Source organism: Danaus plexippus, assembly GCF_018135715.1.
Source record: "Danaus plexippus chromosome 16 unlocalized genomic scaffold, MEX_DaPlex mxdp_23, whole genome shotgun sequence".
Lineage (NCBI taxonomy): Eukaryota > Metazoa > Arthropoda > Insecta > Lepidoptera > Nymphalidae > Danaus > Danaus plexippus.
The window spans coordinates 3,428,305-3,444,704 of NW_026869851.1; the positions used below are offsets into that span (position 1 = coordinate 3,428,305).

The 16,400-nt window shown below is 31.2% G+C and overlaps 1 protein-coding gene across 1 annotated transcript; it reads right to left on the minus strand.

Moving 5' to 3' along the window:
- Positions 1-1,019: 1,019 nt before the first annotated feature.
- On the minus strand, positions 1,020-9,216 carry LOC116771946 (uncharacterized). Its single transcript, XM_032663956.2, has 5 exons — positions 9,080-9,216; positions 8,584-8,989; positions 8,182-8,444; positions 1,751-1,765; positions 1,020-1,663 (listed from the first exon to the last, which is right to left on the minus strand). Exons 1-5 carry the CDS (start codon positions 9,086-9,088, stop codon positions 1,127-1,129), a joined length of 1,230 nt encoding a protein of 409 aa, XP_032519847.2. The 5' UTR covers positions 9,089-9,216; the 3' UTR covers positions 1,020-1,126.
- Between the last annotated feature and the right edge of the window lie 7,184 nt (positions 9,217-16,400).

Consider the following 16,400-nt stretch of genomic DNA (forward strand, 5'->3'; position numbering starts at 1 on the left):
TTTTTAAATCTGTTAAAGTTTTATACTCTTATAGAGAGACCTTATTCCGTCATGGGATGACATTTATACCAAGAAACAATGATTTAACTGCCAATTGCTTTGATATTAAATTTAATATACCTCTTTTTACCATATTAATATACCTCTTTTAACATACCAAAGAGAAAGATTCGAATGATTTCAGAAGCATCAATGAAATTTTGTTTTGAGCCTTCATTTTTACATTATATATTCAATTGTAAAAACAAATTCCGTAGCTAATTTATAATGAGTACAGATTTGTCATTACTTGCTAGAATTTTCGGTTATTCCTTATTCGGATCCATTATCAAAAATCTATATGCGATTAGAATAACATGATCAAAACAAGAGAAACTATTAATTAATTATATTTTTGAAAACTGTCGAAATCCCAAGCAGACGTGTGTGAAGTTCAATTTGTCTATCTACTTCGATTATATTCAAATATTTTTTTTGTTTTCGATTCAACTTAGCTCTGTTGTTCCCTCATATGTATGTTTTATACACGGTGCCCTTTTGTTCCTCAAAAAAATAATAACATCTTCTGATGTAAACCTATTTTGAAATCAATATATAAAATAAAAATTAAAGAAGCCAGTCAATAAATTAATAATGTTTAAGTTTCACCAAAATGTTTTTTTTTACTGCTTGTCATTCGTTTATCAATTTTCTTTTTGCAATTCCTGCACTTCGTGACCTTTTTTATTTATTTTCCTTTTGCGACTTACTGGTACACGAAAAATATATAAAGAATACTTTTTTTTTTTAATTATATTTTAAAAGCGATGTAAACAAATTTAAAATGCTAATGTAGTCACTTTCGGTATGGTCTTCAAGAGGATATTTTTTTTTTATAGTATTAAAATATTATTTGTCTTCTTAATAATTAATTAATTAATTAAAAATAAAAAAAAAAACTTGAATTAAAAAGTAAAATCAGTGACAGAGATTTATAAATAATAAAATCATTATATCTTTGGTTAAATAATAGAAAGAAATATTTAGCACAAATTTATTTTTTATATTTCATTGAATTCATACAAAGGTTTATATTATAATTTTTCAAAACACATGAGATTTGTTTGATTCCATAAAAATTGTGTTTTCAGTAAATATATCCAGAGTTCACATCAAAAGGCTGTTGAGGAGTCTGTTGAGATGATGAGTGCTTAGGAGCTAAGTATTGACGGCTGGCAGCACCAAATTGAGGCTGAGAACCGAATGATCGCGATCCGGATAGAGATCCAAAACCGTTGGAACCCAGAGATGGGGACCCACCGTGGGAACCAAACTGATGCCCACCGTTGTTTGAGGATGCGGATGGGCCATGGTTAGGAGGTAAATATTGGTTAGAGGTAGCACTTCCAAATGCTACATTTCTGTTTAATCCATTTGAGCCTGACCCCAGGCTAGCACCAAATCCGTTTGACCGAAAGGATGCACCGCCGTTTGAATCGATAACAACTGAATCTTGTCCATCAGATCCAAATATATTGGGGCTTTGTCCGTTTACACCAAAACGACCATTCCCTGAGTCAAATCCATTTCTGCTATGAGCATGGCTGTCCGGAGGAAGATAAGAGCGCTCGAGATGTTCGAGGCGACCAGCAGATGCCGCGGCAACCAGAACTGCGAATACAAACTGAAAACCACATAAAGATAATTAAATTCCAAAGATTATCGTACTAGAGTAAGTTGACTTAACTCAAAGTATAAAAATATTTATTACCAATTTCATTTTCAGCTAAGTTGATGTATAACCAGCCAAAGCTACTTTTAAACTGTGCCTCTGAGAGTCAATTCGGACTATTATATACCAACAGATTTGCTCCTAATCCTGATCATCTCACGCGTGGACTGACGTAATGTTTTGTACGATGTACAACAAAAGCTATGGATTAATTAATTTAAGTTTTTGTTTAGATCGACCTCGTCTGTCAATAACTAATTAGAGGCACTACGATTTTGTTTTTCTTATGAGAGCCGTTCGTCGTTATCAGGGTTTGTGAGGGTAGTCAAAAGAGTTTCGAATAGTGAGCTGGTAATTACAGAAAAATATAATAATTACCAAATGCAATTCAACTTGCATTTTTTTGTGTAATAGGAACAGTTTCGCCAAATTAAATAAATGGCGAATGGTGCTTTCGGTGACCTAGAGCTGTTGATCACGTAGAGTAACATAAATAATCTTATGATTTTGTACTATGATGATATCATCGTTGATGCTGTGTAATTAGAGCAAACCTTTAACAAACAAGGTTGCGAATTGCCACTATAATTGATATTTGATTTGATTGAACCTTTTACATTACAATATTTTGGAATAATTTTATTGTAACTTTATACTGAAGGAATATACATTTTATCATGATTTTATCCAGAAAAAATATATTGTTTGTACATACATATATATATAGATACTCTTAATAATTAATAATATATGTATGTTTTAATAAGACACTAAGTAATATTTAAGTATATTGCCTTTATTTTGTTTCAGATTATTATAAATATGTTATGGGCTATTTTCAAAATGAAATTTTTCACATTTCACTTACTTCCCATGTGTTATAATATAAATTAAAAATATGTGAAAGTTTAAATAAAGCCTCTTTTAAATAAAAAATATAATATATAAATAATATAATAACCAATACTTATTATTATGTGACGTTTTATTAAAATATTAATGTTTTAATATAGAAAAAATTACATCTAATTCTTTTAACACATTCTTGCGATTTGAATTATTGTGAACCGTCAAAATGTTAAGAAAGAATCAGCGAAAAACTACACATAATCAGTACAAATAACAATTGTGATCAGTTTAGTGTATTTATAGGCATAATAAACAACCACTTTTCACTATCTCTTATTAAAATAACGTAAGATGCAATATGAAATAAGCTAAAATTTTAGGTTCAATTAAGCTTATATCTAAATTAATTTATAAAAAAATCAAGCGTTACATTAAATCAAAGAAATAACTCAGCAAGACTCACAATGTCACTTAGACGTGTTTATTAACTAAAAAACTGAAGCCATGCCTCAATAACACATATGATATACATACTGGCACTTGTTTTCTTCTCAATAATTAATGAGTATTTAAAATTATTAAAATCCGTCATGAACTACATTATTAAAAATTAGTACTGTAATTGTTACAAAAATACACACATTTATTCACTATTTATTAAAACGTTTTTTTGTTTTTGTTACTTGAAACCTTTATATTCCATTTTTACGTAAAACAATGCTACGCTCTTTTTGGTTTACTTAAGGGAGACGTGACAAATTATTTCGTTTTGTCAAATCTAGACCCAAACGTTTGGTTATTTGTAGCATTCTGTTATGTATTAGACTAAAGTGTATTGAAGTTTATTTTTGTCAAACAATATTTCCATTTGATAGTTTCCGTACGAAACATACTCGTAGATTCAACGGTTAACTGCGATATGACAGCGAAAAAGTTTCTCAACATTTTAATCTTATGGGTATAACTTTTAAAATATTTTTTAAACTAAACATTATATATCGTTAAAGTTGTATATTTGTGCTTTGTCATCAATTTTAGTACTTAAGGACAATTCCATACTGATGAACCATATTCGAAATAGCTTCTGACCAGGAGAGCAGCAATATAATAAATGTCGTTGTTCTTGAGATCCGTTTTGCTTCTTACAATGAACACTATTGTTTTACTATATTTAAACCATGGATGAAGGCCGGGATGGAATAATTTGGAATTAATTATTCCATCCCGGCACTAAAATCTATCGACATGATTGATTCAATGCCCACGTACCCTGGAATCAAGGGTTATATATTTTTTTCTGATAAACCATAAAAAATAAAACTATTTTCAAAGTGTAATCTGATTGTAAGATGATAGAGAAATTTCATTTCTAAATACGTTTACAATATTTGTAATTTTAATATGATTACTAAATTCCTATTTTTCGGGAACCGTACAAAAGCCGACTGGTCAAGATACAGATATATTAAATTAATATAATTCCTAGTAATTTTTTGAAGAAATTCTTTTTTATATTTATCTATGAGATACCTTAAACCACTCAACTAAAGGATGTGTATAAAAGAGATACAATCTTTTACGGATCCTTAAATTCATATTTATAGCAATATAGCGTCAAAATTGAGTCAATACAAATAACTATCAAGCGCCTTAAAAATTTCTAGAGAAGTTATTAACATAGATTCTTAAAGTAATATTTGCTACGTAACTTTATAATTGCCTCGAACCAAAAACTATTTATAGACGTTTACTTCAAAATAGAAATAATAAGTGTAAAACTTTATAACAATCTGTAGACAGGATATATTATAATTTATTTAAAATTATCATTTCTGTATCATATTACTATAATCAGATTTATCGGATACGGTACTTATAAACCTATGTGCTAACTAATGTAAGGCTGGACCAGACTCCATCCAAGTCTGGAAAGTTTGTATAAGTTGTTATTTTACTTTAGATAAATAGTAATAGTAATAGTAATATCTAGTAAGGATTTAATTACGTGAAAAATAATATTCAACTGTTTTATTATTCATATTCTTCCAGTCCTCTCATCAAAACATCTGTTTGGGAGCCTGTTGTGACGACTTATAGGGGAAAATATTGACGACTGGCACCGTCAAATTGTTGCTGGGAGCTAAATCTGAAAGTCAGAGTTAGGTCTGAATCCTTTAGGTCCTCTGATTTAGCTTATTTTAACATAAGTACACCCAAGCTCGAAACTTACAGATATTTAAGATTTTAATATTTACATACTTTATACAATGGTAATATATAAATAAAACAAGTAAAATGCTTTTATAGTTTAAGAAGATAAGTAATGAGCGCAGGCACCAATGTCAAGGTCCCAAGTATAGTAATTGCTACATTTACAAACGTTTGTCATGATCTAGATAGTAATATTGCATCCAAATACAGAGCTCTGAAGTATCTGTCGCATTTAAATTGAAACAATACTTAAATCACGTCTTCGTTTAAATCTTATAGATTTCTTATTTTAGATTTTTTTTAATATATTATGCGCTGATAGAAATAAAACTCATTTATACTTACTTTTATTTCGTTATGATTTCTAATAAGTACATTTTCAAAACTGTTTTTTAAATTAATGCTCAGGCTTAAAATAAATTAACACCATACATGCCCTTATTCTAGTTTTGGTTATTGGTAACTTAAGGAGATTTCAGATGGTCACCCGCGTATAAACAAAAATGTGATAATGTTTGGTTCCGCGGACAATTTTATACCTTATTGAATATGCTTTTAACTATGGGAGCTTTCTTTCAGCCCCTGATTTACCCCCATCCCTGCCTTAGATATATAAAATGTGACTTGTATTCATCAAATCCACACATCTGCAATAGTATTAAAGTAATGTACCTAATAATAAAACTATAGATAAAATATCTCAATAAATTTTAGTTAAAATAAAGTATAGGATATAAAGCCAAATACAAGTTTCATTATAAATAAAAAATCGACAGAATTTTATGAACTTAAGTACAATTTGACAAACGAGGTCATTAAAAAAAATTGATGCTTATCATATCTAACTTCTTATTATCTAAAGTACTAATTATGACGTAAGATTACGAGCGAGATGTTCAGGATGAGAAGCAAATCACATGGTATATAAAGATGAAATAGCCTCTTAGAATCACAGTTTAATGAGAGCTTTATTTGGTGGTACGACAACTTGCCAAGAACAACAATCATGAAATTGGTAACACAAGTTATTAAAGAGCAATGTTTATATATAGCAATAGTTATAATACAATTTTAATTTAAAAATTAATTTCAGTTTGTGTTTGCTACTCTCGTTGCGATGACATCTGCTGGTCGTCTGGAACACCTCGAGCGCTCCTACCTTCCACCTGAAAACCATGGTCACAGCGAAAATGGTTTCGGTTCTGGAAATAACCACTTCGGCGTTATTGGACCCAACTCCAACGGATTTGATTCCAATGGTAAAAGTTCGTTTGGAATTCAGTCAAATGGCCACACTGGCTCTTTTGGATCAAACAGATTTGGACTGGCATCACGAAGCTCTAGCTCAAATGGATTAAACAGAAATACCTTTCAAGGTGCAACTTCCAATCAATATCTGCCACCCCACTATGGCGTTTCTGAAGTTTCAAGCCTGGGTGTACCACAGTTTCAATACAGTCAATCTATGGGATCTAACGAATTCAGATCTAATTCTGGATCTCAGAATTCTCACATGTTTAACTCCCAACCTCAATTCGGTGCTGCAAGTCGTCAATACTTAGCCCCCAAGTACACATCATCACAACAGTCTCCACAACAGCCGTTCGATGTGAACAGTGGATATATTTATTAAGAACATGTACACGTCACTTTGGAGAAGAATGAAGTTTAAAGAATTTCAGGCTTTTTCAAAAACCAATTTTTGTATGTGGCAAAAAAATATCAAAATATTTGACACCTTATCTGTTGATATCTTTTAAATTAATATACATAATACATCAATAATTTAGTTTCTTATATTTTGATCCCTAGTAATTTATATATTTCTGGTCTAATGTCCATTAAGTATTAAATATTTAAGATCTGTATTATTTTTAGCTACACAGATTGATTTTTTCAATGTAAGCTTCATCACGAGAAAACGAGATGAAAGAGTATCAGTCTTGGTGACCTAATTTGTCATAATTATGAAGTTTTTTAGGTATCATTTACAAGAGTTCCTAAATACTGTTTAAACATGATGCAAAAACAAAAGTGATGGATCTATTAAACATTAACAAACATTATGCAAATATAATTAGTCCAGGTGGAAACAGAAATAAATCAATATTTACAAGTCAAAAACATCTTTACCTTTATTATATCTTTTGAGCAGATGTTGTTTTGTTAACTTATCATTTCATCATTATGTTTACGACAAGTTTTATTAAAGTAACTAAAAAAAAATATTATGTCCAATTTTTAAAGCTGAGTTACACTTTAATCTTATAGTAAGAGTAATGACAGTAGTAAATAATAAATGAATTTAAAAATAATTTCGTTAGATAAAACTATTAGACAGCCATTTTAACTAAAGAACTTTTAACAACTTAATATTCTTTACCAAATTATGTGTTGAGTCGACAAATGAAAATTCATATATTTTTAAGTGCGTTATTTAAAATAATTTTTATTCTAATTCGACACTTTTAGCTAACAACACAGTAATACTTTAATATTGTTTTTCAAATTGTAGGATCGTTAAGGCTTGAAATTAAAGCTTCCAAATTTTTTTATAAAAATATTAAAAACTTACCTTTGAAACGAATTAAAAAGTGCTGATATTTTTACACATGTAAATATTACGTCTATATGTTATTTAATATTATGAATGGTAGAACAAATCTATGAATAGAAGGTATTAAAATTTATTTTATACTCACAAAAACTGGAACAAATTGAATCAAGAAAGGTTAGATCGTAAACAGGTTTGGAACGCGGTTCAACAATGGTGTATGACTAAAATATACTAACCGAGGATAACGAAGGATATTAAAAAGGGCTCACACCGTGGAATACGTTAAAGTTTATGTTAAATAAACTATGTCGTTGTATTACATATAAAATAACTAACCCAAAATTCGTTTGTGCTGTTGAGGGAACTTATTTACTATAAGCTTTGAATTTGTTGTTTTAATATTTGAATATATTTTACATATAATAAATTAAATGTTCGTTCCAAAACAAAGAAGATTTCTTATTGAAAGTGTTTTTCTTAAAAAAAAAATAGGAACATTTTATAAATATATATAGTATTACAACTTAAGCGGTTCTCAAAATTACATTTTTAACGTGTTACGATTACTTTAAATATAGTGTAACAAACAAATTTTAAAAATTCTACGGAAAGCAAAGGGTTTTCTGTTTACATAAAAATATTTAATATTTTTTTTTAAGAGAGTGATATAAAACATGATTTCAAAATAAACACTTTCTTTTTAAGAGTACCTAATAGCGGTTGAAAATAAAAATAGATTGATTTTTAAGATATATATTTTATTTAAGTGAGTACATGGTTCAAGAGTGACAAAGAGAAATTAGTTATATACAATATACTATGTTTTATTTATGAGATATATTTATACCTAATAAATGTAACCAGTTTTCTCATCGAACGGTTGTTGAGGTGGGTTCTGAGAAGAGTACTTAGGGGCTAAATATTGACGATTGGCAGCTCCAAATTGAACTTGAGAACCGAATCCTTGCGATCCAGGTTGAGATTCAATACCGCTGGATTCTACAGATGGAGAACCGCTGCGAGATCCCAATTGAGGTACGCCGTAGTTAGAACTGGGCAATTGACTTTGAACACCCTGGTTGTACTGTTTGTAGGCTCCACAAGATATGCAGGCAGCTGTAAGAATTATTTACTTTATATTATACAGTTACAAATTTGTAATTTAGGTTTAAGAGAAAAGTATATACAGATCGGAGCACAAATAAACTATTTGTATAATTTTTTTTTTACACTGAAGGGTTGAAAATTTATTTACGTGAAATGGATGATCCGAGATTCTCGAAGTTGTTGGGTTGAGCTTCAGATCCAGATGGTCCTTCAACAGGAGGTAGATATTGGTTGGAAGTAGCACCCTCAAAAGCTGCATTCCTGCTTAATCCATTTGAATTAGATCCCTGTGAAGCACCGAATCGATTTGATGCAAGAGATGCACTGTGACCGTTTGCGTTAACTCCAAATGAGTCTTGATTGTTGGATCCAAACACGTCATCTCCACCATTCGATTTAAAGCCATTGGAACTGTGTCCACTAACACCGAACCTATTGTTTCCCGACCCAAAACCGTTTCCATTTTGAGCGTTGTTGTCAGGAGGAAGGTAGGCGCGCTCGAGATGTTCGAGTCGGGCAGCAGACGCCGCGGCAACCAGAACAGCGAATACAAACTGAAAACAACCAAATGACAATAGTTACTATTCACAAACTTTTAAATTTCTCCTTATATTTTATCACAAATCCTTAAAATATAAAATTACCAATTTCATTTTTTGGGCACGTTGTTGTACAAGCGAAAGAAGCTTCCACAAAACTGTGATTCTGACAGAATATTTGGACTGTTATATACCAAATGACCTGTTTCTAATCCTGATCATCTCACGCGAGGACTGACGTCATGTTTTGTAAAACAGATAATAAAAGCCGAGATATGATTTGCATGGAGTAATTAACTTGGTTTTTTCTTTATCGACCTCGTCTGTCAAAAAACATTCAAGGGTATACAATAATTAAAAGAATCTAAACGATTTGACTATGAAAGCTCTTGGGTGCTATCAGAACAATGCTTCTTAAGGAGAATCATGAAACCAACAGGACGTGGTTATGATAATGAATGCAAATTTGGAGCAATCTAGTAATGGAATTCTTTGCTTGGGATCAGTAAAACTTGAAAAGCCTAATTCTATTTAACTGAAATCACTGAGGAAAAAACGTTTTCCGTTTAATATTTTTGACATTTATTTTCTAGATTAATATAAGTCTAGAGCTGCAGTGATTAAGTTGACTGCAGTAAAATGTTAGCATAGCATAATTAAGAGAAATATATAAATGTATTAAAAATGAATCTAACAAATGAAAAAGTAGATTAATTTTTATTTATCCGTCCGTCTAGCAATATTCACCTTTTTATCAAGCTTTTGTCATTTCCAAATAATATTTAAGCACAAGGTTAATTTTAACAATAAAATATTATAAACAAGATAATAAAAAATAATTAGAATATTTTAGTGTATTTAATTTTTTTAGGTTAATGTTGTTCATTTAGATCTGAATAGTTTTTTTCAATGACGACATTGTTTAATATCTCAGGTCTTTTAGAATCGATTTTAAGTCAATTCAAATTATTTGCTATTACTGTAGCCTTAGAAGGAGTTCGAACCATTACGATCAAACCTAAAGTTTCCACAATCTTCAACCGCATATTTTTGGATATATAAAACAAGTCACTACAGGTCCTTTTATGAAATAGAAAAGTTTTAATCAAAAATATTATTGACAAAATGTCATTCTACCGTAATATATATATTTTTTTAATACTTTAACAGCAGATATTAATTTAAAATGCATCGTAAATGTTCAAAATGATACAAAAGTCAATATTAAAGGTGGTAGAGCCTAACTGTGGTCAACGACTACAGTTCAAACATGGGCTTGCTCGACCGGGGAAGTACTACACTCTCACAGAAGATCGGCTTGAAGTAGCCTTTAGTGGCTGCGTTTCATCCGATGTGTGAGAGAGCCGGTTACCCTTTCCATATTCCCACCCTTTTCTGTCATTTCTTTATTCCCATCCCGCCCTTTTCCTCAACAATTAAGGTTTTCAACGCATCAGCAACAGAGATGTTACGGATGTCCATGGGCGACGGTGACTATTGTCCATCAAGTGGGCCACCTGCTGGTTTGCCAAATGTTACTAAAAAAATATATTTTTTAAGTATTATATACAAAATGAATACTCAAAGAAATGTTTAGTTTTAAGCTGTAGTAAATATTTACAGAAAGATAAAATTATTTGATAAATATTTATGCGGAACTCTTGAACTAACGATTGATATAATGTTTGCAATTAAATCATTATTACAATATATTTTTATGCTGTAATAAACTATTGATTGGATATATTCTGTAGTGTGTTTTAAACTTTTTGTGTACAAATTTATAGTTTAATTATTCTTTTTTTTTTTTGGTTCAAAATATTTAAGTGAATCACATATTATTCTTTAAATATCGTTTACTTGTGTCTGATGTTAAAATGTGAATAGACAAATAGTCATTTTGAAACAATAGGTCTATTGGATATGTATACTTAAATAAATAAATTTGGTTTTGACATAACTATTATAAATATTTTAACAATTTTAACTATACATCTCAAGTACCCCGACTCTTCTCCATATTTTATAAATTTTATACAATTTAAAATTATCCATTATAAATTTTGCTTAATAAAATATATTTTTGGTGTCAGTATGTTTTCCGGGATATCTTGAAAATTTTCTTTAGTAAGGTTTACAGCAACTAAATAATTTTTTTTTTTTAAGTAAAAAAAATTATGTCTTGCCCTTTAGTGTAACTGTAAAATAGGTACGTAGAATGGAATAGATGTTTCAAGATGGAAAGACCTTCCTTTCATGCAGCTCGTATGAGAAAAGTCGAGCTCAGAAGTCAGAAAATTATAGAAATGGTCGTCTGGAAAGCTTAATAGAGAAAGAAATACAGCACAACATCTTCAAGAGTCAAAAGACTTTCTGAAATGCGCATTTATATAAAAAGAATTTATTTCTAATTTTTCTATTTTTAAACATTCCCATAAGAATAATCTGACTTTGTGACTATACAACCTGCTGGAAGATGCATTCTTTCAGACAAAAAAAAAAGATTTTCTTAAATAGGTCCAGGAGTATTCGAGAACTCGGAGAACATACATAGAAATGGTTCGGGCGGATTGAGAACCTCCTTCTAATTGAAATCGATCAATAACAAGGTCAAACATAATAATGTCAAACACCCTAAGTAATGGCATTAATAAAATGATCGCATTAATTAAGATGTATTATGTATGCCTACACATTTTAAAGGATATTTCAACATTTTGTCAGTATTCCATAATCAGGTCTTATTGTAATCATCGTGGGACCATTTTAAAGCCTACCCTTATAAATAATGAAATCGAAATAGATGGCGTTGAAGTTACTCGTTCATTTGTCTCACACATACTTAGAACGAATTTTAGACTTATACGATTTTCTCATTCGCTAGCCCTTGTTTGAACTGAATCAAATTGGAATGGCTACAAACGGGAGGCACCAGCTTTCAAATGAAAAAAATCTTTAAAATCACTTTACTCACTCAAAAGTTATTAGGTAACAAACATAAAAAAATATAGATGAATAAAACCAACATTTTTCGGATTATATTACGAGACATCTCGCCTGCCCGTGATCACGGTTGCTGAAAAGTAACCGAAACGTAAGGAGTATGTAGTTTTTTAAATAATAAAATACGCGTAGCATAATCTGAACAATATTAGTATTATTTAAATGAATACTCGCGAAAGTCTTAGATCTCAAACACAGACGAATTGATAACCTCCTCCTTTGTAGAAGTCGGTTGATAAACTTTTATTTTAATAAAAATTTTTGGAAATGTGCTTTTCTCGTGTAATTTTGCCATCGTCATATGGGGTTTTCCAATAGGGACACTTGAACTTTGACAGCTGATTGCGGCCATGTTGTTTGAGTGACAGCTGTCAAATGCAGTGTGTTATATTCATTCCGTCCTCCCAAACCACCATGGCAGGTTACAGTGTCGAGCAGCACGTGCAAATCATAAAATTGTTTTATGAAAATGGGTCTTCAGTTCGAGCAACGTTCCGCGCACTTCGCCGATGATCGTCCTGCCGAGTCGACTATCCGTCGATTGGTGGACAAATTCGAGTCAACCGGGTCAGTTAACAATCAGCCGGTTCCCGTGCGTCAACGTAACGCGAGATCTGCCGAGAATATCGCCGCTGTGCGCGACAGTGTCCTCGAAAACCCGCGGCAGTCAATTCCGCGTCGCGCACAGGAACTCGGCCTTTCGCAGACGACAACTTGGCGAATTTTGCGTTGTGACTTGAGCCTGCACCCGTACAAGATCCAGCTGACCCAAGAGCTCAAGGTTAATGACCATAGACAGCGCCGTGTGTTCGCTGACTGGGCATTAGAGCAGTTGGAAGTTGACGCCGATTTTGGCAAAAAAATCATCTTCAGCGACGAGGCGCATTTTTGGATGAATGGCTATGTCAACAAGCAAAATTGCCGTATTTGGGATGAGACCAATCCACACGAGGTTCACCAAGTGGCAATGCACCCGCAGAAAGTGACTGTTTGGTGCGGATTTTGGGCCGGAGGCGTGATTGGTCCGTATTTTTTCGAAAACGATAATGGTGTGGCCGTCACCGTCAATGGTGAGCGATACCGGTCGATGATAACCAACTTCTTTTGGCCTGAAATCGAGAATATGGATCTGGACAACATGTGGTTTCAACAGGACGGCGCTACGTGCCACACAGCACACGCTACGATGGAAGTTCTGCACGAGCAATTTCTGGACATGGTCATCTCGCGCGGAGGCGACGTGAACTGGCCACCGAGATCGTGCGATTTGACCCCGCTGGACTTTTTCTTGTGGGGTTTTCTTAAGTCGCAGGTCTATGCCAACAAGCCGCAAACCACCGATGCACTCAAAGTCAACATACGCCACGCCATCGATCAAATACAGCCCGATTTGTGCGCCAGAGTCATCGAAAATTGGACCTTTCGTGTGCGCGCCACCAACCGAAGCCGTGGCGGTCATTTGAATGATGTCATATTCCATACATAATGGGGTCAATAGACCTTCCAAATAAAAAAAAATTTCGCAAATATCTTTCCTACATGTATTTTTTTTTGCATTTCAAAGATCAAGCGCCCTTAATGGAAAACCCTATAGTATATATATTTTTAAACTGAACTATACTTTGTGATATTAGCTATTTGGTCACTTATTTTTGTAAACTATCGAGTTTCTTGACGCTGTCTCAATGATATGGACAGAGATTAAAACTTTGTAAATACAGAACTTTCTAAAATAGGGTGCAAAAAGCTTTACGGATTATAATAATAAAATTAATATAACGAATCAAATTTTTCAGGTTCTGCAAAAAATAATTTTCACGATTTGAAAAGAACTGTAAACGCTATTGTCATAAAAATTATATATTAAAATACATAAGCTTTGTAATTCAAGATATCGTTATCATTTGATCTCAAAATATTTTTTTGTGTGATACGGAACTCTAAAAGGGCTATTAGGTACGGGCACAAAAAATCAATTCATGACATAAACTATTAACAGTTTGAGTTTTAATTGAAACCAGAAATAACAGTTTTATAACATCAATGAGTTAAAAAAAATACGATAGCAAGTTTTTATCAAATATTTTCAATACATATAACCTATGTTGAACATTAAACAAAGCCCCAAAAAGGAATCACAATAAATAGAGCTCTATTGCAAAATATAATAAAAAAAATATATAATAAAACTAATTTAATAAATTTCGTATTTTTTATGCTTCTAGTGTTTCTGTGTTGCTAGTTGTAAATTTTGTTTAACTTTTGTATTGCTTAGTTAGTTAATGTTTTGTTTTTGTTCTGCTGCTTTTTAGTTATAATTTTATAATTGTAGTCGTTTAAGTATCTTTTGTTTTTGAATGATGAGATTCATGCCCTGCATTTGTTTAAATCTTAGAAGTCTTGATGAAGTCTTCAAAAAGCCAATTCCTAGCTGTTGCTAGGTCAAAAAGTCAATACTATCATGGGAGTTAAATCTTATTTAAAAAAATATATTTGCTGTTCATGACACTCGTGTACATTGAAGATAATATCTTAAGTGAAACTTATTTGTGTATTTTTTTATACATTGAACTCATAGCAACCACTCTAAGTTAGTGCCGATTTTTTTTTAGGAAACGAAACTCTGCCTTTGATGTTTCGTGCCAAAATAATTTAAAAGTCTACAGTCAATTAAACCCATATGTATATATGTATATAGAAACATTTTTATTCATTGTGGATACATGATTTGACCTTTTCAATGAATACGGAACTTGTGTATCACGACATTAATTGTCTACTAAAGAACGAAGTCCAATCAGTATTTGGTTGTGTTTGATGTAATTTGTACAGACATAAAAGCAATGAACCATTTTAAAGAAAAAAATTGATCCAAATTAATTTCTCCTACTATATTTTGATTCTGTTCCTTAATACGATAATCCCGTAGACAATAAAATTTGAACTGCAGGACCAAGAATTTTCCAGTTTTTTAATAATATTATCAAATTTTCTTAGTTTTCTAAATGAAAAAGAACATTATCAATAAAATCTATTAAATTCAAATTAAAAGAGAGAAAAAAATACTAATTTTCATCGCTCACGTGACTGAAATAATTGAGCAGATCATATATTTTTTAAATGTCAGTTGAAATAATAAAATTGATATGAATTCCTTCTTATATTAATAATTTGTTTTTATCTTCAAGTTTGTTTTATATTCTCTTAGGATTATCTGGAGTCTGATGTCAAAATCAGTTCGAATATCAATCAAAAAAATAATCAAATGGTAATTAAAATGACAATATACTATACTGGTATTGGTATTTGAATACAACATCGAGAAGAACCAGCATAGGGCCTTCTTGTTAATGGATACTTTTTTCCTGACAGGCATGAAAAATCTGACTGGACCGTCCAGACGTCCAGGTGTAGCTGATTCGGATGATTCCTTTCAGTCTTGTGAATATTTGGATGAATCTGATGAAAGACACTATAGTGAGAAAATTACGAAAGATTACGATTACGAAAGATGAAAATTTGTAGGATGATGTATCTTTTACATAACATAAATTTTAGTAAAATTAATACTATCTAATTTATGTTATATACGCTAATTACAAAGTATAATATGTTATTATTTTAACTAAATCATTTGAATACTAAATTATAAAGTCCATGTTAGTCAAATTATAAGTATAAAAATACTATAAAGCATCAAAACATTCATTTCAAATGTTATAGCAACCTTATTTTATAACGTACGTCCTTGTTGCACCCAATGCTTCAATTGGGTGGCAAGGCAAGGTGTGAGCTCAGTGCCAGCCCAAATAGGAAAGAACAAGAAAGTGTACTAGACTGTTGCTGTAATAGACAATGCTATGACAAAAACATTGCTGTTCGAAGTAATCAATTGATTAATTGTTAATGTTATGCCGGTCCTAGAGATTATTTTTTATTGACTTCAAGCATAGATATTAATTGATTTGTATGATATATTGGATCTTTTTAATATTATTATCTTGACTCGCTTCAAATGAACTAAATACGAATTTTAACTTTTGTTATTATTATGACTTTAATATGTACCATTGTTATTATAATTTTATGAGTTATGTTACTTAAGATAAATTACTATCTGTGCTCAGTATATCCACTAACCTAAATTTATGAGAGTTGTATGTTTAGAGTAATAAAGTTGTTGGTCTGAATCAGATTTTTCCATTTGATTAACAAGACGTTACATAAACATTTTAAATTGTGAACCAGTTCCTAGGGTAAGTATTATCCACAGTAAACCAAGCCTGGCAATTTATCTTAGGCGTTCCGAAACAATAGATTTTTAAAAGCCTCGTAAATAGAATACGTTAGATAAAATATTTATAACCTGAAACATAGTATCTACAAACTGTGATACGCAATTAATTATTATATTTCATATGTG

Bases quoted from the DNA above. Each gene is read 5' to 3' on its own strand.
- LOC116771946 (XM_032663956.2), bottom strand. The intron at 8,445-8,583 runs GTAAATAAATTT...TAATTCTTACAG, and splicing joins TCTCGGATCATCCATTTCAC to CTGCCTGCATATCTTGTGGA.